Raw genomic sequence first — 22,705 nt, forward strand, 5'->3', positions numbered from 1 at the left:
AGGATGAATTCCCTAAAAAAACCTCAAACTTTAGGTCAAGTCTCAAATCTGCCCCAAACTTTTTTTTGTCTTAGAAAAAATTCCAAACTTTAGGTCCAATCCCAAATCTGCCCCGAACTTTGTTTTGTCTCAGAAAAAATTTCAAACTTTAGGTCTAGTCCCAAATTTGCCCCAAACTTTCTTTTGTCTCAGAAAATACCCAAAACTTTAAGTTATGTCCCGAATTTTATTTTATCTTCAAAAATATACTCTAGTGATCTAGTCCTAACTTGATGTGGCACTTCCACGTTGATAACAAATCCACATCAGCAAAGTAATAGGGCGATAGGTACAGACCGACATCGCATTCCACTTCAATAACAAATCAAACCAAATAAAAATTATTGAAATTCTCCAAAATAAAACCATTCTAGAATATGAAAGTTAGAGACGATAACAGATCCACCCCAAAATTTTTTTATTTAAAAAAATCTAGGTTCTGTTCAAATTTGCTCTGAACTTTTCTCTGTCTAAAAAAAGTCCCATTACTTTGATGATGTGGCTTTGTTATCGATATGGAAGTGTCACATCAAGTTGGGACTGAATCACGAGATATATTTTTTAAAATAAATTGAACTTTGGTGATTTTTTTTACACAAAATAAAATTCAGAATAGATTTGGGACTGGACTTAAAGTTTGAGATTTTTTTTAGATAAAAAAAGTTCGGGATAAATTTGAAGCTTGACTTAAAATTAGGGGGTTTTTTTATGGAATTAGGCCAAAAGAAACGGGGGTGTTGTTGAACTATTTGCGCCGAGTCGTCGACGACGAGAAAAGTAAAGAGAGAGAGAGAGAGAGAGAGAGAGAAGAGGCAAAGAGAGAAAAAAAATGTAAACTTTGGCTGCCTGGGGGCGGAGCTGCGCGCTCCCTCCCTCCCTCTATAAAAGCATACGCATTGCGCGAATGCTACTGCCATCGCCCCATCGTCGCTCATGAACGCACGTCCGATAGCAGAGAGACCAGAGAGAGAGACAGAGATCGTGCGGCATATGCAGCAGAGAGGGAGAGCACACGACCGCAGATCCAGGAGCTTCTCTCGGTCTCGCCTCGCCATTCAGGGGTGCCGTTGAGCCCCGCTTCACTCGCTCTTCCCTTCAACCTTCGTCTGCCACCTTCCCCTGCAACAATGGCTGCTCAAGGTATCGTTCCTCCGGCTTCTCTCTGGTTTCTTGTGGTCGGAGATTGTTGGGTTGGCGTTGTTTTGTTACATTTTCTTGTGGGCTCGCGGAATGCTGACCGAGTTTTGGGCTTGGGATCTTGTCAGGAGACGAACGCCAGGTGCAGAAGAGCTACTGGGTCGAGCACTCGGTGGACCTGACCATCGAGGCCATGATACTCGACTCCAAAGCTTCCGATCTCGACAGAGAAGAGCGCCCCGAGGTACCCTCTCTGTCCCTCTCTTGAAATTTCCGTGATTTCCTAAGTTTGTGGAAATGGTGGCGATTTGAGTTTAGTTCCTGTTGGTGGAAATGGGCTGTTGTTGGTTTTGTGGTTCTGATGGCGACGCTCGCGTAATGTTCGTCGGAATCTCTAAGGCAATTGTCACTTTTGAAGGTTTCAGTTGATGCGAGAATCGATTGATGGCTTCCCTTCCTTTTATCTCCCTTTGTTTTATTGTTGTCGTTATTATTACTGCTACTACTATTATTGCAAGAATCGTCAATGCACCCTGGGGGCTGTTGGACATGTTACTTTTAGGCGTGACAGCTTCATGCAAGCACTCTACTGGACAGTACTGTTCCTTGTTTTTCTCAATCCCAGGAACTATGACAATCCCCTTACAGCCAAAGATTTTGCCAGTGATTTGAGGTTGTTCTTTTTTCTTTGGGAAAAGGGAATGCAACTTTGTTCACTCGGCTCCATTATATATATCACACAGACATTTGAGGATCCAGCTCGCATTGCTCGATTAACACATATTGGATTTGGGTGGAACTTTTCCATCCCTTATACTTTAAAGGACAAAGAATATACTTCTTGGTAAAACTATGCAACTTTGCTTTCATCCAAAAAGAATAAAGAAAGAACAATACTTGCTTGTGTTCAATCGAACTACAATGTGAGATTAATCGTCTTCAATTCCTTGGGTTAATAATATGGGGAAAGAATAAACATGTGAATATCCGCATAAAGAAAATACTTCACTCGAGCAACTCCAGCAGCAATGGTCATAATCAGCCAAGACGTGGGTTTTTCTCCATGTACCTCAGTTATTAGGCATTCCCATATTTGTTGACTTGAGGTGGCAGCCACAACAGCAGTTATGTCCAGCTGGACCAACTTTGCTGGATAAAAGAAGGCTATGGTCACCATTACAACATGCTGAGTGGGATATTCACGAGTGCTAAAATGGAGCGAAATGCCTGCTATCTGCTTTATTGCTCTGTGTTACTTAGCTTCACATGATTTTTTCCATAAACTTATACGGCTGCTTGGGTTGTAGATCCTTTCTTTACTCCCACCATACGAGGGAAAATCAGTTCTGGAACTTGGGGCTGGCATTGGTCGATTTACTGGTGAGTTAGCCCAGAAAGCTGGTCAGCTTTTGGCTCTCGACTTCATTGATGGTGCAATCAAGAAGGTAACGTGCCTCTGAATGAAAAGCTTTAGGTAATGCATCTCTTAAAGAGCATACTGCATTGATTGTCTGAATGCATTTTTCAAATTCTGTTTTACAGAATGAGAGCATCAATGGGCATTATAAGAATGCCAAGTTCCAATGTGCCGATGTGACATCCCCGGATTTGAAAATTGCAGAAGATTCTGTAGACTTGATATTCTCAAATGGGTTACTTATGTATCTTTCAGACACGGAGGTGATGGTCGTTTTCTTCATGTATTCTTTTCCTACATAAACTGTTGATAACAGAGCATGACTGCAGTAAGAAAGTCGGTTACCATCATTTACCATGAAGTCAATTGATCGTGTAAACATTCTCTCCATTTAGAAAGTTTGCGAGTGCTGGATCATGTCTTAGTTATGAGAGATGTTTATGCTGCATCAAAATTAACTATCAGGGATACTTTCCCCTATACAGAACTTTTTGTGAGTAATCATCTCAAGTTTAATGGCTATGTGATCCAGTGTAATGATTGAGTACATTCTGATTTTCTCTTTATTTCTCTGTGTTTAGGTTAAATTGAAAAAAGATTTTTCTGAATGTTTCCATTGAAAATATCCCTAAGTTATCAGACTCATTTGGATCCCAATTGTGCATCTTCATCATGGTTATCTGCTCGTACGTATTGTACAATTTTAGTGCTCCTAAATGTTGCTTCGCTTTATGTTAACAAATTTGAGCATGACTGCTGCATTTTTGGCTCTATGTTGGCTTTATGCTTTTGTTTGTGCCACCTTAATCTGGTGCTGTTGTTACTACCGGTTTTATACTTCTCCTTGTGTGAAATTCATAGCTGAATTGGTTTGTCCCTAGTTGTTTGAAGTAAAGAAGAATTATATCTTTTCCCTCTACCTTCTTCTTAAACACGTATTTTGTTGTTACAGGTTGAGAATTTCGCTGAAAGGATGACCAAATGGTTGAAGGTTGGTGGATATATATTTTTCCGTGAATCTTGCTTCCATCAATCTGGAGACTCTAAGAGGAAATATAACCCAACCCATTATCGAGAACCCAGATTCTACACAAAGGTTTGTCCTTGGATTAGTTTTTCCAATGCTTCTAAAATAGAAAGACATTGGCATTGACAATTTATGTTCTGACAGATTAGAATTGCTACTGGGAAAGATCATTTACTGAAATCTTTTCCAATTTTCATCTCAAATTTTTGTTGATTATTTCACATTTCGATTTTCCAAAAAGCTCCTTCTGTGCGAACCATATTTTCAAAAAAATTTCTTCACTGTAGAAACAAGGGGGAGACGATGTAAATATGTTTTAGATTTGCTTCGATGCATGTTTCGGTTGCACAAATTCAAGATATTTCTCGAGGGATTTGCAGAAATTTTCTAGTCCCTTTATTCCTGGTTCTAGTGTACATATTTTGGAGTAAATAAGTTACTTTTCTAGAATCCATGCTAGATATTTTAGTGGATATGTTAGTGGCTATTTTAGTTTGTTCACATTCATTTGCAGGTTTTCAAAGAATGCCACATGCGTGATGCATCTGGAGATTTGTTTGGACTTTCTCTTGTTAGCTGCAAGTGCATTGAAGCTTATGTGAGAAACAAAAAGAATCAGAATCAGGCAAATGATACTCCAAAACTTGAATTTCAGCTTTTTGATCTTTTTTGTTTTTCCAGTTACAGCTTTGTGGATAGTAGATATGATAATAACACGGGCAACATGATTGTTGATGCAGATTTGCTGGATATGGCAGAAAGTCAAGTCAGAGGATGATAGAGGCTTTCAGCGATTCTTGGACAATGTTCAGTATAAGAGTAGTGGCATTCTACGTTATGAGCGTGTCTTTGGGCAAGGCTATGTGAGCACAGGCGGGATTGGTATGCTTAAGAAAAAAAAAATATTTATATAAATGTTAATTTATTCTGTGTGAAATTCAAAAAGAGTACTTGTTATCTGGGGGAAAATGCGTGTTTTAAAAAAAAAAGGATAAATAGCTGCCGTCATTCCCACGCGTGTTAAGAAACTGGAAGCTTTCACCTAGAATAGTTCTGTACCTATCAGTCCTTGATGGATAATCATAAGTAAAAGTGATCTTCTTGGGAAGCTGTACACAAATGCTCCCAGATGACTTAGTAGTGTGTAACATTAGCTTTCTGATTCTCTAGGGGGCAATACCAGTCTGACACAGAAAAGACAATGCTTCAGTTTGACAAATGCATAGTAATCACATAAGTTTACTTGGCCAAAAGAAAAAGAAAAAAGATTTACTTGAATTCGGAAACATTCGAATTATCATGTTTTGCTTTGTGATACTTCTATGTTGAGACACCTTGGCTTCTTATGAACTTAACCAAATTTGATGGATCTCTGGGATTATTCAAACCTGAGGTCTCTCTTTGGTCTTAGATTAATTAATTTAACCATTACTATTTGCAACAGATACCACTAAAGAATTTGTGGGAAAGCTGGAACTCCGGCCTGGTCAGAAAGTTTTAGATGTTGGATGTGGCATTGGTGGAGGAGACTTCTACATGGCAGAGAATTTTGATGTCGAGGTCACTGGCATTGATCTTTCCATAAATATGATCTCTTTTGCTCTTGAGCGTGCCATTGGACTCAAATGCTCCGTTGAATTGGAGGTTGCCGACTGCACCAAGAAAAGTTACCCTGATAATACGTTTGACGTGATCTACAGTCGTGACACAATACTGCATATTCAAGTAAGTTTTCTTTTTCAAAGTAAAAAAAGTAACTTCTCTTTTTCAAAACAAGATTTGCACTTGTGGCATAGTACATCAAGCTGATTTGGTACTCATTTATCTATTTGTGTCATCTACATTTTTGTACAGTTCCCATGAAGTCACTTGATTTTTAATAATCAATGTAGAAACATTTTGGTTGGAGATTATATATGGATGCACGTTACTTCTTGTTAATCCGTCTCCTCTCATGTAGAAGTATGCATATGCCTCCTCAGTGCTAAGTTCTATTTGTGTGCTATTTCCAGGACAAACCAGCACTATTCAGATCCTTCTTTAAGTGGTTGAAGCCTGGAGGTAAAGTTCTTATTAGTGATTACTGCAAACATGCCGGAACTCCTTCACCAGAGTTTGCGGCATATATCAAGCAAAGAGGGTATGATCTCCATGATGTGCAGGCATATGGTCAGGTATGCTTTAACATGTTGAAAACATCTCTTTTGTGCTTTGTGCCGACAAATTTATCCTTAACACATCAAGCTTATTTAATCTGTTTTTTTTTTCACCATATGCAGATGCTTAGGGATGCTGGATTTGCTGAGGTCATAGCAGAGGATCGTACCGACCAGGTCTGTATAAATCTTTTGGTGTGTTGCCATGTTGTGCAAATTGTTTTCCATTCTGAAACAAATCCCTTGCTTGTGCTTTCAGTTCATGAAAGTTCTGGAGAAAGAATTAAATGCTGTTGAGAAGGAAAAAGATGTATTCATCAGCGACTTTTCTGAAGTATGTTCTCCATAACCTTTTTGTCGTCTTTGCAAAAAGCCTCGGATTAAACTTGCTATTGTGTTAAATTCTGTTTGCCTGGCTGTCCTAAAATATGCAGGAAGACTATAATGATATAGTTGGGGGCTGGAAGGCCAAGCTGACGAGGAGTTCATCGGGTGAGCAACGATGGGGTCTCTTCATCGCCAAGAAAAAGTGATGAGTTGATTACTAAAATCATGCAATAAATTATCTGCTCGGTTAGTGGATAGAATTTCGTGGTTGTTGGGCATTTTCCCCGGCTGGTGACGGGGCCTTTCTGGTCATATCCCTTCCCTTGGTCTTGCTTGTTGTTCAGTTGATCCTGTCTGTTGAATGCTGTGTACTCTCCTTTGGACTTTGCTAATAAGACGTCGTCTTGACAGATTTAGAGTGGCCATGCTTGCGGGCACAATGATGTTTGATCTGGATTTAGTGTGATCTTCTGATATATGGCGTTCTTCGCTACTTTATAGATCGGCATAATCCACTTGGGGTAGTTGAGGATTATTATGAGCATTTGACATTGGACCTTTGCATTGTGCTTCACATTTTGGAAAAATGACAAATCATTGGTTCATCAACGAAACCAATGGCCGATGACATGACGTCGGTTTCTGTTCTTTCCAATTATGTCATTAGATCAACATTCAATTTCTTGAGCTTGATTTGATTCAACCCCCTAAAAGACTTAGGATCATGCAACAATTGGGGTTTGGTCATTGCATGATCGAACCGACCTAGTTGTGAGCTAGGAGCTCAAGGAGAAAAGTTTGCATTGCATCCTTATAAATGTCATGACTAACGGCGCCCTCAATCAAATCATTGGTTATTGTCGAATGTTACTTATCAGACACCACGATTTGATCAAAAACCGTATGATGGACTTGCACGTAGTATCTTTGGTGGATTTCTTGTGTTTTCTGTGGTTTTGCTTGTCGTCAAAGTAAACCCTTTTCATTTCAAATGCACATGTGAATGGCAACACGCACGCTTCAAGCGAACTGCGTGTGGTACATGGACATCCGCAGATGCTTTTCAAGAGGACCAAGAACTACAGAAAACAGCATTGGGCCTCGGTCCAATACATACTAGCAAGAAGTTCTGGAAATTCAGCTTTCACCTCAGAGAGAAGGTATAAGACACACACACACACACACACACACTTATATATAAGTGTGTGTGTGTAGAGAGAAAGCTCCAGACTTCCATGCAGCTAAAAGCAAGAGAGAGAGAAGTAAGTAGAGAAGAAATTTAGACATTATTCTTCTGCAATTACTGACCTTGGTGGTCATGTTTTGTTTTTTATTGTTGTGTTCTAGGAAGTGACGTGTTCATTTTTCTGAGAAGCAATAATTGTTGAACGAATTATCAAGATTTGACACGTTCGTAAAATAGGTATTGACAAATTAAAAATTTGGCAAGAATTCAGAATACATCTTTCCGAAGAATTAAAATAGACCTAGGTAGATCTTGTCTAGTCACTCGAAATGCAAAATCGTTTATCTATTTTCGGTCTATTCGAACCTGTCGTTGTATGTTTAAAAAGAATCACAGATTGTTCCCGGAACGTTTCGATAAGAAAAAAAAAATTCATCGCGTGTGTATAAAAGGATGTTAGTTTTGTGGTTAAGTTCTAATTTTAGTTTGGGAAAATGATCGAAATAGTTCGACTTCTGACCTAAGAAGTTTAAAAAAAAGTCTGCACATGAAAATGGTCCGTGTACAAGTGAGCAATTTGAATCCATGTCGCATTCTAAAAAAATAACTTGGCCTAATTCCAAAGAAAGGTACCAACTTTACATTAAGTGACAATTCTGGCCCGAACTTTTTTTTGTCTCATAAAAAATTACAAACTTTTACTTAAATCGCAAATCTTGCCCGAACAATTTGAAAATTTCACATCACGGGGTTCAAATTTGGGACTCGAATAAAAGTTTGTGCTTTTCATTGAAACAAAAAAAAGTTCAGGCCAGAGTTATTACTTAAGATAAAGTTGGTGCTTTTTTTTAGAATTAGCCAAAATAAACTTTCACATTTTTGCCAGAAAAAGTACAGCAATTGTCCTTAATCAGAAGAACATGCATGGTCGAGGACGACTTTGAACTTCAAGCAGGAGTTACAAGAACCACTGATATGATTCCCTTGTTTCTAGCATGCTTAACAAAAATACAACATTTTATAGTTGATATTACCATAGAAATTAAACCGCGAATGCGAATTCACAATGTTAAAATGTATATCTCGAGTTCACCGATTGACACGATGAACGGTTATGAAGGGCCTATTAGTGATGGGTCAACTAATATTTAGATGGTGTCGAGACCATTTATGGTTTTTAAAAAAATAAATGCACAGTGAATAATTACACCATCCATTTTGCCAGATATTGGAAGCTAATTAAATATTATTTTTTTCTTTTCTGATGCAAAATGTACGTTAAGATAAAAGATCTGTTTTCTTTTTTTTGCGATTTTACTAAACGTTTTCTATGTTGGCCTTACAACTGTTACTTTTATGCAATATATAACACCTCAGATCCCAATACAAGTGTAACTGCGAACATTCAAGTATAAATAAACTAATACGTGATGAACATTTCGAGGTCGATGCAGGATCGAGGCAGGTGACTTGGGAACCAAAAGTTACCTGTTCAAATCCCACCAGATACATGCAAAATGATATGGATCAGGGCTACCTGCACAGGTCGAAAAAATTAGAGTTAACCGATTTGTGGACTTTGTAGCGAAATTATCTCATGCAAGAGAATGCGTACAGGCGTATGTCAATGTCAAGACGAGTGGAATCATATCTAGCACACGTGGATGATCAATTGGGTTATCTTATGACCTTGAGTTCGAGCATCTCAAGATCGAGTCGTTTCTGAGTCGGGTTCTGCAAGCACTCGACGACGATTACTCAAGCCGGCTCCCGCTAACAAGCCCGAGCCCACATCTCTCTCTCTCCCTTGACCAATTATCAAACCCCAAACAAACACTTCTTCTCCAATCGAAGCTTGAGTCCATACAGACAACTCACATTCCACTTCTCGTCTTCCTCGTCCAACCAAGAACAACCAAAGAATAACACCAACCCAAGGTCCACCCTCGTGTGACGACGACGACAATGGTATTGGTACGTGATCTTCTTTGCACGTAATGTTTTGTGGACCTCAGTCTAACTCGAGTCATGCTGTCTGATGCAGTTCTGGATCTGATAGCTGGACCCGATTCCGGCGCATGCATGGCGCAGAATCGGGGAGCCATTGATTTCATATCATTGATGCCTTGGCTTACCGTGTGAAGCGACAGAAACTAAAGGAAAAAACCAAGAGACAGATGGGACAGTGCTAACGTAAAGCCGTAAAGCATCTGCCTCACCAAATATTAACTCTCCTTTGGTCCCAAAAATAATTAATTTCAGAAGCTGTGCCATTTAATTTCTTTTGGGGCATAGGTGCATGAAAAGAATGGCATATTAGCTATTTGCCAAAATATACATAGCTTGTTCAGGGAACATAGTGTCAGTATTCTTTGCAGCTTATGACCCGTCAATTACTGTTGTTGCTGCTCGCGACGTCGTTTCGGTGTTCTACGCACACGCGCGACGTGCTTTCCTCGGTAGAACACGCGATATAATACGAGTTTTTCACACGGCTAGTGTCTGTCCTCTGATTGAAGCTTGCAAGCCCTTTCAAACATTGATTATATCGAGCTAGTTCAGGATATATGGTGCACGAATTAATACCCAATTTTCCAGCCGAAGAATCTGGGTATGGAGCACAATTTTCGCGCGATTCATTTTCTATCATTATTATATATTGATAGAAAGTTAATTATAAAAATAAAAGTATGTACATTTATATATGTCATGGTGAAGAAGTGGTCTGTGTACAAACACTAATCCTACTAAAGCGTAGCCTTCAATTCAAGAAGACGAATGTAGAGAAGTGATGCAAGCTTGCGTGTGACTACGACCCTGGCTATGTACACATTAATTAATCATAGCAAAACCCACCTATGTGGTGGCCCAATAATTTATCAATATGACATCACCAAGAAATTAAATTGTCACTGGCTGCTCTGCACCTTCATGGACCATGTGTTTCATCCAATATATATCGCACAACAAAGTGGGATTGGCCTTACATTCTGAGCAAATAAACCATGACAAATTTAACCTAACAATAGTTTGCAATTTTGACTAATCAATAATCTTGGTTTTCATTTTCTTTACTGCAAGATAGATAAAGTGAGTAAAAAGTGGGCCAAAAAAGATTCATAGTGGCGGAATGTTCTGGTTGGATTGAGCTGGATATATATAGAAATATATTTACTTAAAAAAATTCTAGAAAATCGCTTGGCAAGTAGTTCGCTCACCCAAAGGGAGGGGGCACTAGGGTTGCTCAATCTGAAATTATGAAACAAAGTATTGCTACGCCGCATGCTTTGGAACCTTATCAATTATCCATCTTCTTCCCTATGGATAATTGGGTTCACAGTTTAAATGTAGAGGAACTCTAATTATGCACCTCGACATCAATGGCACTACGACCTGAAGTTGGCAAGGTCTTCTTAAGTCGAGACCTGCTCTAACTTCGGTCATACCTAGCTCTAGGTACTATTATAAAGAAATTCATGACGAACTCCAACAAGTGGGGCCGATTGTGGAGTGGCATAACCTAATTTGGACCAGTGATATCAGCAAACACAATTTCATTGGCCAGCTTCTTTGTAGAGACAGGCTTCTAACAGGATAGATTGTATCATGATGGATGCCTTCGGTCGATATCCAATGCAATTTCTATAGGACTAGTATAGAAGACATAATTCATTCATTCTTCCAATGCAACTGAACTGGAAGTACATGGCGTAATATCCTGGCGCAACATGGGATTCGACGTTCTATAGGAGGATGGAATGATGAACTTCAATTGATAATCAGGGATACTGAAGGCAAGGACCTGGCCTCGAGGCTCCTCAAGGTATTATTATTCTCATTGACCATATATTGCATTTAAATGGAGTGCAATCGCTTACATTTTCAAAGCAAGTCAAATGATATCCATATTATTTTGGCCAAGGTGCAAAAAATCGTTAGAGGTAGAGCTTCACTCTACAAATATTTTAGACCTTCCCATGCTAATGTTGAATTGGCTACTATGTGAAGACTTCCTATCTCCATCTTCTCGTATTATTAGTTCTATTTGTAATGATGGGATACCCCTAGGCTTATGTACTTCATCTTCTAAATAATACTTACATTTTACACAAAAAAGGGTTTCAAAGGATGCTTACTATAAATAAGAAGATTGAGAATTATATAGGAACAATAATATATTTAAGGTAGATCTCCTTAGAATATATCCTTATATATTTTTTAGGGTTAATATCACAAAAAACCCTAAACTGGTACACTTATGACAAATTTATTAAAAAGTAATTTTTTTACCACGAATAACCACAAACTGGTACATTTGTAACAAATTTAATCCAAACTAATTTTTTGACCACAAAAAACCTCAAACTGATACACTTGTGACAAATTTACCCTCCGTTAGTTTCCGTTAAATTGGATTAATATCACGCAAAACCACATACTGCTATACCTATGACAAACAGAAGGTAAAACTCTAAACCGATACACCATTCAACTGTCACATGTCATCTAATTCAGTAGTTTGACGGTAAAATTTAATGAAAATTAACAGAAGGTAAATTTATCACAGGTGTACCAGTTTGGGGTTTTTTATGATAAAAAAAATAGTTTTAGATAAATTTGTCATAGATGTACCAGTTTGGAATTTTTCGTGGTATTAACCCTATTTTTATATAAGGAGATTCATTTTAGAAGAAGGTAGCAATTGAAATATGTCTAATGTAAATGATTGTTAGATTATAAGAAATATAGATGTCAACTACGTGATTGACATGTAAATGATTGATAGATTACAAGATATTGAAAGATTGCAAATGATTGTAAGAAACTTATGGCGCACAAAGATAAAACAAGTGTGATCTTTAAAACAAGATTGTAAGTTTTGCCGATACAAGTGAGAGTCTGCTATTTTATAGCACAATATGATACTACAATTTGTTGTCAGTCCTTTTGATTCTTTGTGTCACAATTGATATTAATATATATATATATATATATATATATATATATATTTTAAAGAGTTGGATTGAGATTGATTACTAGAGATTGGTGATGGATCTCCAATAAGACAAACTACTTGCATCAAATTCAAAGTAAATCTTGCAACTTGGGGTCATACAATACAAGGTTCCCCAATCTTTGGGTGACCAAACATGGGGATGTTATCAAGATGAACCCATCATTTGATTCGATCAACTAGGATCAGATCCCCATTACGTTTTCCCCCTCACAACCTCTCAAAAATCTATTTTACGGTATCCACAAACAAATTCGCATGCTAACACAGCCAATCACCTCCAAGAATCCCACATCCACCAACAGGGCAGCTCGGCCAGAGTCCGTGCCAAAACACCACATGAAGTCAACGTTCAACGTTCAAATCTTTTGGTTTCTGGGTTTTCCTCCAGAACTCTCTCTCCCCCTTGCTTTCGCGATCATCGCTGTCTACTCTTGCTCAAGTGGAAGCACAGAAAAGATCGAGAAAAATCAGAATCTGGGTTCGGGCTCCCCGGTGGTTTGGCAAGGGGAAGATGGTTTAGGGTTGAATTGCTGATATGGTCCCCTTGCTGGCTCAAGTTGATTACTAGAAACTAATCAAGGACTTTGTCTAGGTGTGCTTGGATTGATAAGATGAATCCCTTTATGGTGTTCTCAATACATGAATGTCGCATGATTTAAATAAAAAAGGAGTTATTACCATTAAAAGTCCTAAACCGGTACATCCACGATACATTTACCCTCAATTGATGCTAGTCTCACAAAAGAACATCTCGAATTGGTACCCCGTGACATTGTTTTCCTCAAACCAGTACCTCTGACCCAAATCTACCGTTCGTTAGCAGTCCTTCCAATATCCCGTTAATATGCGACAACGACTGCAACTCAAAGAATGACAAATTCGACATGAAAAGTCCACGTGTGTTAGCATTCGCGTCAATCTACGTGGATTTTCAATGTCAAAACTGTCATTCTTTACGTCGGATCTATTTTACAGTAGTCTTCCATGTACGATGATAGATATACATTTTCACAGGATATTGGACAGATTGCTAATGGATGGTAGATCTAGATCAGGGGTACCGGTTTGAGGTTTTTTGCGAGGCAACAATTAATTTGAGGAAAAACATATTCTATGGGGTACCGATTTGGGATTGCGGTTTATAATTGTACTAACCCTAGAAAAAAGGAGAATACTGTACACGAAGAAGATCAAACACCAAAAGGTAAATGCTGTATTGCATCACAGAAATCTATAGTAATGCGCAGCTAAATTTCTTCAACCTAGTTTTAGGAAATGATGGGATAGATTAACGTGGGATTGTGAGGGACACGTGAACTTACCTTGACAAGAGAAATATAACATTCTCATACTCGATTTAGAAGTACGCTGGTCCCTTTCTTGGATCGGAGCTCCCACACGAATCTACATTGATTTCTAAACCAAACCTCTCCTAAATGACCGACACAGCAGCTTCCCTATTTGCCTGATCCTCATCTTTGAGTTCCAAGAAAGAGATTATTGATGGACACTTGTCAGGAGGACCATCGTATCATTTTAGAGTTGCAGAAAGATCATATGTGCCCGGGTTCGGATCTCTCGGGATCCCCGTCCGTCGGGATCGTGGAGCCACATGCGATTTTGTCATTTCCGGTGTTCCAGCCATTAGGCTCTAAGTCGATCCGGTGAGATGCGAGATGTTCAAGCTCAGACAAAGTAATTTACCGATCAAACTGAAGATCGTGTTAAGTAGGAATCAAGTCGAGTTTGTGTATGCATGGATGGCATTATGTAAGACGAAATAGTCCTATCAACTATCAAGGAGTGCCTCTAGAGTACTTTTTAATCATGTTTAATTCCGAAATAATTCGGTTTCAAAAGTATTGATTATAAGATCACACACAAACAGTTAATATAATGGAAAACTGCACAATTTCCTTAGGCGATGACTAAGTGAATAGACAGACACTCATAGGCCTCCGTTTAAGAGGATTAATATAAAATCATATAATAAGCTGGTATCAAATCTGGATGTGAGGACCCTCTTGTACCTTCATGAGACAAACTCTTATCCAACCCTAGTTCATAGGCATGTTTCGTTTAAAGTAACCGGTTCCTCGGCCTCTCAAACATCACCGCCACTAACTCTAATTGTCCTCTTCAGCTTCCCCTTCTCGATGTGAATAAATCATTTGGTGGCGTGTAGTGCTTGACCAGCCAATTGTACGAGGGCAACGAACCCCAATGATCAATTTAGGTGGGTGTGTCCCACACATTTTTTTTTTTTTTTGGTATTGAAAGGGGCAAAGCCCAGAAATTACAACATAACTCGTCTAACGAAACTTGAACCAACTTGATCTCCTAACAAAAGAGGAATCAACCCTCTCGGTGGCCTATCTAGCACTAAGGTACCATTTGCATCACTAGAATGAAATACCCAATTTGCTAACCAATCAGCACATGAGCTGCCTTCCCTAAAATTATGAAGCATTTTGACATTCTGGAAACACCTTAAAAGTTTCTGAATTTGAGGGATGAGCGTATCGCCAAAGTGGAGAGCGGGAGATGATATGTGAAGTAGTGAAATGGCGATTTGCGAGTCTACTTCTACAATAAGTTTAGGTATGCCCAAAGAAATTGCCATTTTAAGACCCAAAAGGATACCCCATAGTTCTGCTTTGAGTGAAGAGCACACTCCCACAGTTTGAGCAAATCCAGCAAGCCAATTGCCTGATTCATTGCGCAGAAGCCCACCTACTGAGGTGGGTCCCGGGTTGCCTTTAGAGGCCCCGTCAGAATTGAGCTTGACCCAACCAGTCGAAGGGGCAGTCCAACCCACAAGCTTAGCTCTTTTCTCCCTATGGGGAGACAATCTATGTTCTGCCAGTCGAGCCGAAGCAATATCTTTGACATGGCTTAGAATCACGCACAAGGGTTCGCTAGTAAGACAAAAATCCTTCTCAAATATTCTTCTATTCCTCCAGTTCCAGAAATACCAACAAGCAACAACAAAAAATAGTAACCAATTATCACGAACCCTAGTTGATGAACCAGATAAGTTTAACATCAACCATGGGAGTAGATCTTGGGTGAAGAACTCGCCTTGTAAACTAGCAGGTAGAATCTTCTGCCAAATTGTCTTTGCAGACTTGCAATCTCTGAGAACATGTATAATTGTCTCCGGAGAGTGCGGGCACATCACGCAACAAGAGTCCGCTGTGAGTCTACGTCGAAATCTTTCATCGTTAGTGAGTAGGCACTGATGAGAAACCAACCACAAGAAGCTTTTGATTCTTTGTGGCCCATCCCATTTCCATACTAAACTCCAGAGTCGGTTAGTCGGCATTTGATGTATTGGTGCAACTAATTCATAAGCTTCTTTAACCGTGAAGGAACCATTGCTATCACTGCCCCATATAAGCATATCCTCACCACCATTATCAGAAGGTGGAAGCATTGAATGTATACGCATCAAGATTGATTGTGGTAGAATGTCTTTTAGAAGTGCAAGGTGCCATTGATTGTTGCAAACGAAATCACGAACAGTGCAGTCTAGGTTCTGTGCTGAAGCAGACGGAAGAATCCAGTGGGTTAGTGGGCCAACCTCATCAACCCAGTTATCCTTCCAGAATTTAACCGATCGCCCATTAACAACTACCCATCTCATACCCTCTAGGACATCACTCCAGATGCTGCTAAGAGCCTTCCAAAATAAAGAATGTGTAGTACGGGAGGGTAGAGCAGACGGTACCAATTCAATACAATTGTATTTATCTCGAATATATGAAACCCATAGTGATGTTGGTTTCAAAACTAAGAACCAAGCCAATTTCATAAGGTAAGCTTTGTTACTGTCTCTCAGATTACGAAATCCTAGCCCCCCACAGTTTTTCGGATGGCAAAGCTTCTCCCAACTAAGCAAGTGCATCTTCTTTTTACCTTCAACATCTCCCCAAACAAAGTTTCGACACTCTCTCTCTATTGCTTCACATGTAATTACAGGTAGCTTCGCGGCTTGCATCACATAAGATGGCATAGTCATAGCAACAGACTGAATCAGGGTGATTCTACCAGCGAGAGATAAATTTGCAGCTTTCCACCCGCTTAACTTATTATGCACTTTGTCAACAACAGGTTGGTAAGTTCTACGGGTAACTCTTTCATGAAGCAATGGTACCCCTAAATATTTGCCAAGATTGGTAGTAAGAGGAAAGCCTCCCATGGCGCTGATAAGTGTCATTTCATGTCGAGGGACGTTCTTCGAACAAAAGAGCTTGGACTTAGTATTACAAACCTTTTGACCCGAAGCATCGCAGAAAGAATCCAAGCACCGTTTGATAACCAGCATTTGTTGAGGAGAGGCTTCCGCAAAAAGAAGGAGATCGTCCGCAAACATTAAGGCTGTATTCGTTTGCGGAAAAATATTTTTCCGAAAAATATTTTCCGCGTTTTCCGGTGTTCGGGGGCGGAAAATGTTTTTCGTGGGAAAACATTTTCCTTCCCCACCCCCAAGTCCTTCATTATTTTGAGGAAAATGATTTCCTCTTTTCACAAAGAGGAAATCATTTTCCCCCAAATTGAAGGCAAAATTGCTCATGGGAGAGAAAATATTTTCCGTGAGAGAGGAAGTTGATCGCCGGTCACCACCGTTCACCGCCGGCCGCCGCCGCGGCGGTCGCCGGCGCGCCGCCGCGGCCGGTGGTCATCGGCCGCCGTCGCCGCCGCCCGGTTCTCCGGCCGTCGTCGCCGGCCTTCGCCACCGGTCGCCGGCCGCCGCCGCGGTCGCCGGCGCGGCGAAAAATATTTTCCGAAACTTTTTCATATTGGTCGCCGAACACCGGAAAATTATGTTCCGGGAAAACATTTTCCAGGAAAATGACTTCCGGGAAAATATTTTCCAAAAGGAGAATATTTTCTGCCAAACGAACGGAGCCTAAGTGCGAGATTACAGGGCTTCCTGGACGGGTACGAAACGGCTTCCATTCTCCCTTCTCAACCAACTCCATGATTAAATGAGAAAGTCGTTCCATACAAAGGACAAATAAGAAAGGCGAAAGTGGGTCCCCTTGTCTTAGGCCCCTTGTAGGCTTAAACACTTCAGTTAGTTCCCCATTCCAAAGCAGTTGCATATTACTAGTTGTAATACACCGCATAATAAGATTCAACAATGATTCAGGGATACCAGCCAACTGAAGAGTCTCGCGAATGAAATCCCAATTTAGTCGATCATATGCCTTCTCTAAATCTATCTTAACTAGCATGTAACCCTTCTTGCCCCTCCTCTTGCGCATTGAATGAATGATTTCCTGAGCAATGATAATATTATCTTGAATGTAGCGACTTGGAACAAAGCTCACTTGATTGGGTGAAGTCAGAAGTGGCATTACTTCCTTCAATCGGTTGACAATAATCTTAGTGATTATTTTGTAAGAAACATTGCAGAGGCTGATGGGTCGGAAATGCACCAATCTATCGGGATTATCAACTTTAGGGATCAAGGTGATAAGTGTCTGGTTGATGCCGTCCAGGTTTCCATCCCGGAGCCATAGTTTCTCAATTTCAAGATTTACCGAGTTGCTCACTGTTGCCCATTGGTTCTGATAAAAAATTGCCTGAAATCCATCTGGTCCTGGTGCTTTAAACGGTCCCATTCCAAACAATGCATTCTGAATTTCCTCTCTATTCAGATGTTTTGAAAGCCTCTGAATCTCATCTTGGGAAACACGGTTGAAACGATCAGGCCAATTCACCGTAGAAGTGCGTGAACATTCTTCTGTGTAAAGCTTCTGAAAATAGGAGATAGCCAAGTTCTTCAGTTGAGTGGGATCGTCAATCCAACTTCCATCCTCGCTCTTTAGGGATAAGATGCCATTCTTTCTTCGTCGAACGATTGTTGTGGTATGAAAGAAACGAGTGTTCCTATCCCCAAAAGTGATAAATTTATGCCTGGCCTTTTGGAACCAAAAAATTTCTTCTTGCACTGAAGTTTCCATGTACTCATGTTTTAGCTTCTGCTCAACTTCCTCAAGAAAAGGATTGTGTCCCTGTTCCAGTTTTCTTTGGATGCCTGCAATTCTAGCAAGGAGCTGCCGTTTGCGTCTGGAGATATGTCCGAATGTATTCCTATTCCATTCTTGTACGCGTCCCTTGAACTGTTCCAATTGGGCTTGAAGTGTAGTGTCAACACTCCAATTCTCTTTAACAAAGTCAGAGAATTTAGGGTGAGTTATCCAGGCAGCTTCAAAACGGAAAGGTCGATTAGCGCGTTTATGAGTAGTGACGCCGTTAAGGTTGATAAGAAGTGGATGGTGGTCAGATTTAACTCGCGGTAGGACCTTGACAAAAGCATTAGGAAACATCAATCGCCAATCTGCATTACACAACGCTCTATCCAGCCTCTTGAAAACTCTAGCGAGTCTTGACCATTTCGGACCTCTCCAGGTGTATTTGTAACCGGTGAAACCGAGGTCAAGAAGTTGACAGGAGTCGATCCAATTTCTGAAATTGTCACATTTGACCAACGAAACAGGAGCTCCACCAATTTTCTCATGCCCATAAGCAATTTCATTAAAGTTGCCCGCAATGAGCCAGGGCATGGTCATTGAGATAGCTAGGTTAGCAATAGCAGACCACAATTCTTTTTTCTTGCTCTCTGCAGGGTTAGCATAAATAGCGGTGTAACACCATGAAACCCAATTCGCCGTCAGCTTGAGGTGAATGAATTGAGCATTAGAGCAAAGCAAATCTACTCGAATTGAATCATCCTTCCATAGAAACCATATACCTCCAGAGAAACCTTGTGCATCTTCCCTAACTGAAAGCCTGAATCCCAGTTTTGCAATAACTGTAGAAACCTTATCGCCACTGATTCTAGGTTCCAGCACTACAAGAATATCGGGCACCTATAGTTTTATAATATCCCTCATGGCTATGAGAAATTTCTTACTACCAGCTCCTTGACAGTTCCAAATTATAATATTCATCATAAGAAAAGATTTTGGAGAGGCAAATTACACAGAAAGGCAAAGTTAATTCATGATCTCATCAAAGGTATCAGGTACCAATGAGATAGCCAAAGTTCCGGAGTCATCTTCCATGTCTCGACCGCTACTGTTCAATATGGGATCGGGGGGCTTGGGTTGCATATTAACCTTAGTGCTCCAATTTCCAGAATGTGAACCGACCCCTTTGATCCCCACTAACAAATCCATTTCACATCCCACCGATGATACAGGGTTGTCGACGACTACTAAGTTATCATCCATATCAGTATCCCCTTTACTATGAAGAGGCAGACGTTTGGACTTGGCAACCATCAACTCAGAAGGCTTTGGAGGTTGTTGGCTAGGGGTTTTATAATCCTTTGCAAATTGGTCAAGTAGCTCATCATCACCCAATTGAGACCGCACCCTAGGCGGGGCAGGATGTTCAGTGATATCTTGCGAAGGCAAGGGATTCTCAGATTCTGCTATTTCCGGTTGTTCATTTTCTATGTGAGAGTGCAACACAGCAAAGCGAGATCCTGACTGGTGTTTTCCAATGTTGTCCCCTCGTCCTCAACGAGTTGTCGTTCTCCTCGATTTTTGTACCACCATCCATCCCCCAAATTTTTCATCTTGTTTTGGAGCATCAGAATTATCCTTTCTAGTTGTAGCATTTTCTGTTGGAAATCTTACGCCTTGATCAGCTACCCCAGGGTGTGTCCCACACTTAATTAGGCCTTGGCTGAAGACAAAAGCTCTTGTCAAATTGCACTGCTTCCTGGTGCAGCCTATACCCACACAGTCAAACAACCTAGTACCCATTTGATATTTCCACCTGGTCATCTCAAAAGTTGCTCCTAGATATCAGTTACTATGCTTAAAAAGTACTTACCTATATCACAGCCAAAAAAAAATCACAAAAACAAGTATAATGGGCGTTAGTGAAGGGCACTTCTGACATTTTTCTAGGGTTTGCTCTTTTAGCCCTTCTCAATATGTTAATGCAGAGGTCACAGTGCATTGATTAGTTTTGGGTTAGCTTCATCATCTGCATTAATTGATGTATAAACAACTGTACCGACAGCTAAAGAAGGGAACCACCAAGTTAATCTGGAGATTAGCTCTGTACGGACTTTAATATAATGAACAACGAAGAACGGACTTTAAGGAACAGTTGTGTAGATCAGCAAGTTACAGCTCCCCAAGTAGTACTAATTAATGCCGACAATAATTAGCATGGTAAGTGGAGACAAATCTCACTTTCTGGAATTAATTCAAAAGAACTTTCTTGAGGGAAACTCATCGAAAACCTTTCTTGTATGAATTGAGAATCTTACAACTTGATGAAATAGTTCCCTGCACAATCTCGTCAACCATAACATGGCGACATAAAAGTTCGTGGCATGATTCTCATATAATATTCGACGCAATGGTCTTGTTAACGAGTTTTTTCAAAATACTTTTTAAAAGAAAAATGAGAAACCGACTGCACCGTTATTCTTGAACTGGTGACGATGCAGTGACCGTGCATTACAGATTTCCCCAAGATTTGTCCGGTTTCCTTGGAAAATCAAGAATCCATGCAAATCACACCTAGTGGGATTTCCCTTAAATAACAAAATTTGGCCTAAGTAAAAAGGGAGAAAAACCTAAAATTAGTAATGACCAAGATCCAAATAATCACAAATATATGAAACAATATACGTTTGATCTAAATCTTATATTACATTGTAAGGTGACATTTCTTTTTCTTTTTTTTATGCTTAAATCAATCTTCTATCACATTTTAAAGAATTATACTTTCATTACTATAATTCCTTTCATACGAGTTTAAAACTTTAATGCCAAATACAACAACTATAATACGTTGTTCAAGTACAATATACTTGTGTGTGATTAAAGTTAATAAGGGACTAGTAAACTTTCTTTTTCGAAAAGCGAGACTAACTTGTTTTTCATTGCGTAGATGAAAGAACATAGTCGCTGGGCATGTGATATGAAAACATTAAAAATTCAGAGTCCACCATTTATATTTTCATACTTGATGTTTACTTTTCTCGTTTATCAATTCTCAAATGTTATTTTTATTTTTCTCTTTTTTTTCCGCAATATTGACCTATAAATTATGAGATATGAATGCCAAGATGTTTGATGCTCGCCTTAGATATTTAAAGGAGTTTGAAACCGATGCTCTGTTTGCCAATTCTATGCAAAAACAGAACGTGGTCTTGCTAGTATCTTTATTAATTGCCTGTAACGGTGCCGTTATGCTAGCCAAATCCTTGTTAAAACATACTTTGCCAGAATTATTTCTATTTCGAAAATTTTTATTACACATAATATAACAAAAACAGTGTGTGAAACAGTTGTAAGTTCCCCTTGAGTAGTTAGTTCCACAATTGTTGTAGAAGCACTTATTAAGAAAATCCTCGACATGACAGCAGATTTGCAGCTATAAGTTCTGACTGACATTAAAAATTATTGAAAACTAAGTAGGGTATATCCTTCAATGGACATTTGGAGGTTAGAGATGTCGCAGGTTATTTCTGAGACACTGATTAAACATATTCTGTCGAGAAAATTTTAATTTTAAAATGCTGATTAAATTTCCCGCAAAACTTTTAATGCGTTGAAATTATAGTGTTCCTTGATTACATACTTCAAGTGTTTCCATGACGTGCATTTTAACTAAATTCCTTTACAAATATGGGCAGACTTAATTGATATCCAAGGAAAGACATTCAAAATCGTCGTTTTACAATAACACCCTTAGGACTTGGGCCGGGATAATACTTACGTAGAAATTAGTGTCAATGCTCAAGATTCAACATCAGATAAGAAAAATCTTATGGAGTGATTCATAAGTAAACGACCCAATCTTAGGTACAAGAAAATGTGAAAGATCAAGAATTACTCAACATTTTATTTTATTAAACCCTTTGTTACAAACACCAAAACAATTCTCTGACCGTCCCTCCCATCATTCATGATATCACATCTCAGTCCAAGTCACTGCACTACACCGTACACGTGGCCAAATGTATCGTCACAAATCGTCAGTACCACCACCACCACCATCATGATTTTGCAGTTAGATACCTATGAAGAGGAGCTTCATCATCCAATCTTCACACATCACTTCTCGCGTCCCTTGACGTATCCCGCAGCATAGAAATTATTGAATGTGCTGTGTGGGCTGTAGTCAGCCACCGAAGAAGACATGAAATCTTTTGGCCCCATCTCTCTCTCTCTACCAAGACTTCCAATTATTTAACAATGATGATATGAGATTTCTTTCTGGTTTGCCCTTTCTTGGGTCTAGAGAGAGAGAGAGAGGTGAATTTATTGTTCGATTTTCTTGCTCATGGCGAAACGAAACGTATTTCGAAATTCTGCTAGAATTTCATTTTTTGTTCCTTGTTGGGCGAGAGAGAGAG

At 39.5% G+C, this 22,705-nt stretch overlaps 2 protein-coding genes across 2 annotated transcripts in view; both read left to right on the forward strand.

The window, feature by feature from the left end:
* Positions 1–1,043: 1,043 nt before the first annotated feature.
* On the forward strand, positions 1,044–6,515 carry LOC115676706 (phosphomethylethanolamine N-methyltransferase-like). The gene is made up of 12 exons (XM_030599670.2): positions 1,044–1,179; positions 1,305–1,420; positions 2,484–2,621; positions 2,719–2,856; positions 3,546–3,689; positions 4,135–4,245; positions 4,361–4,502; positions 5,065–5,345; positions 5,633–5,794; positions 5,900–5,953; positions 6,036–6,110; positions 6,211–6,515. The coding sequence occupies exons 1-12, from the start codon at positions 1,167–1,169 to the stop codon at positions 6,307–6,309; spliced, it is 1,473 nt and encodes a 490-aa protein (XP_030455530.1). The 5' UTR covers positions 1,044–1,166; the 3' UTR covers positions 6,310–6,515.
* LOC115676708 (phosphomethylethanolamine N-methyltransferase-like) overlaps positions 1,044–22,705 on the forward strand; it is a 34,115-nt gene continuing 12,453 nt past the window's right edge. Inside the window, exon 1 of the mRNA XM_030599674.2 lies at positions 1,044–1,179. Within this exon, the coding sequence (XP_030455534.1) occupies positions 1,167–1,179 (13 nt within the window). The 5' untranslated portion in view covers positions 1,044–1,166. The remainder of the gene's footprint in view (positions 1,180–22,705) is intronic.

Source organism: Syzygium oleosum, unplaced genomic scaffold, assembly GCF_021117445.2.
Source record: "Syzygium oleosum isolate NSW1041296 unplaced genomic scaffold, Sole_v2.1 Sole_v2.17, whole genome shotgun sequence".
Taxonomy (NCBI): Eukaryota; Viridiplantae; Streptophyta; class Magnoliopsida; order Myrtales; family Myrtaceae; genus Syzygium; species Syzygium oleosum.

What these genes read in the sequence shown, in the direction of transcription:
- LOC115676706 (XM_030599670.2), top strand. An exon ending in ACAGAGAAGAGCGCCCCGAG is followed by an intron (nt 1,421 to 2,483) that starts GTACCCTCTCTG and finishes CTTGGGTTGTAG; the next exon opens with ATCCTTTCTTTACTCCCACC. An exon ending in ACACAATACTGCATATTCAA is followed by an intron (nt 5,346 to 5,632) that starts GTAAGTTTTCTT and finishes TGCTATTTCCAG; the next exon opens with GACAAACCAGCACTATTCAG.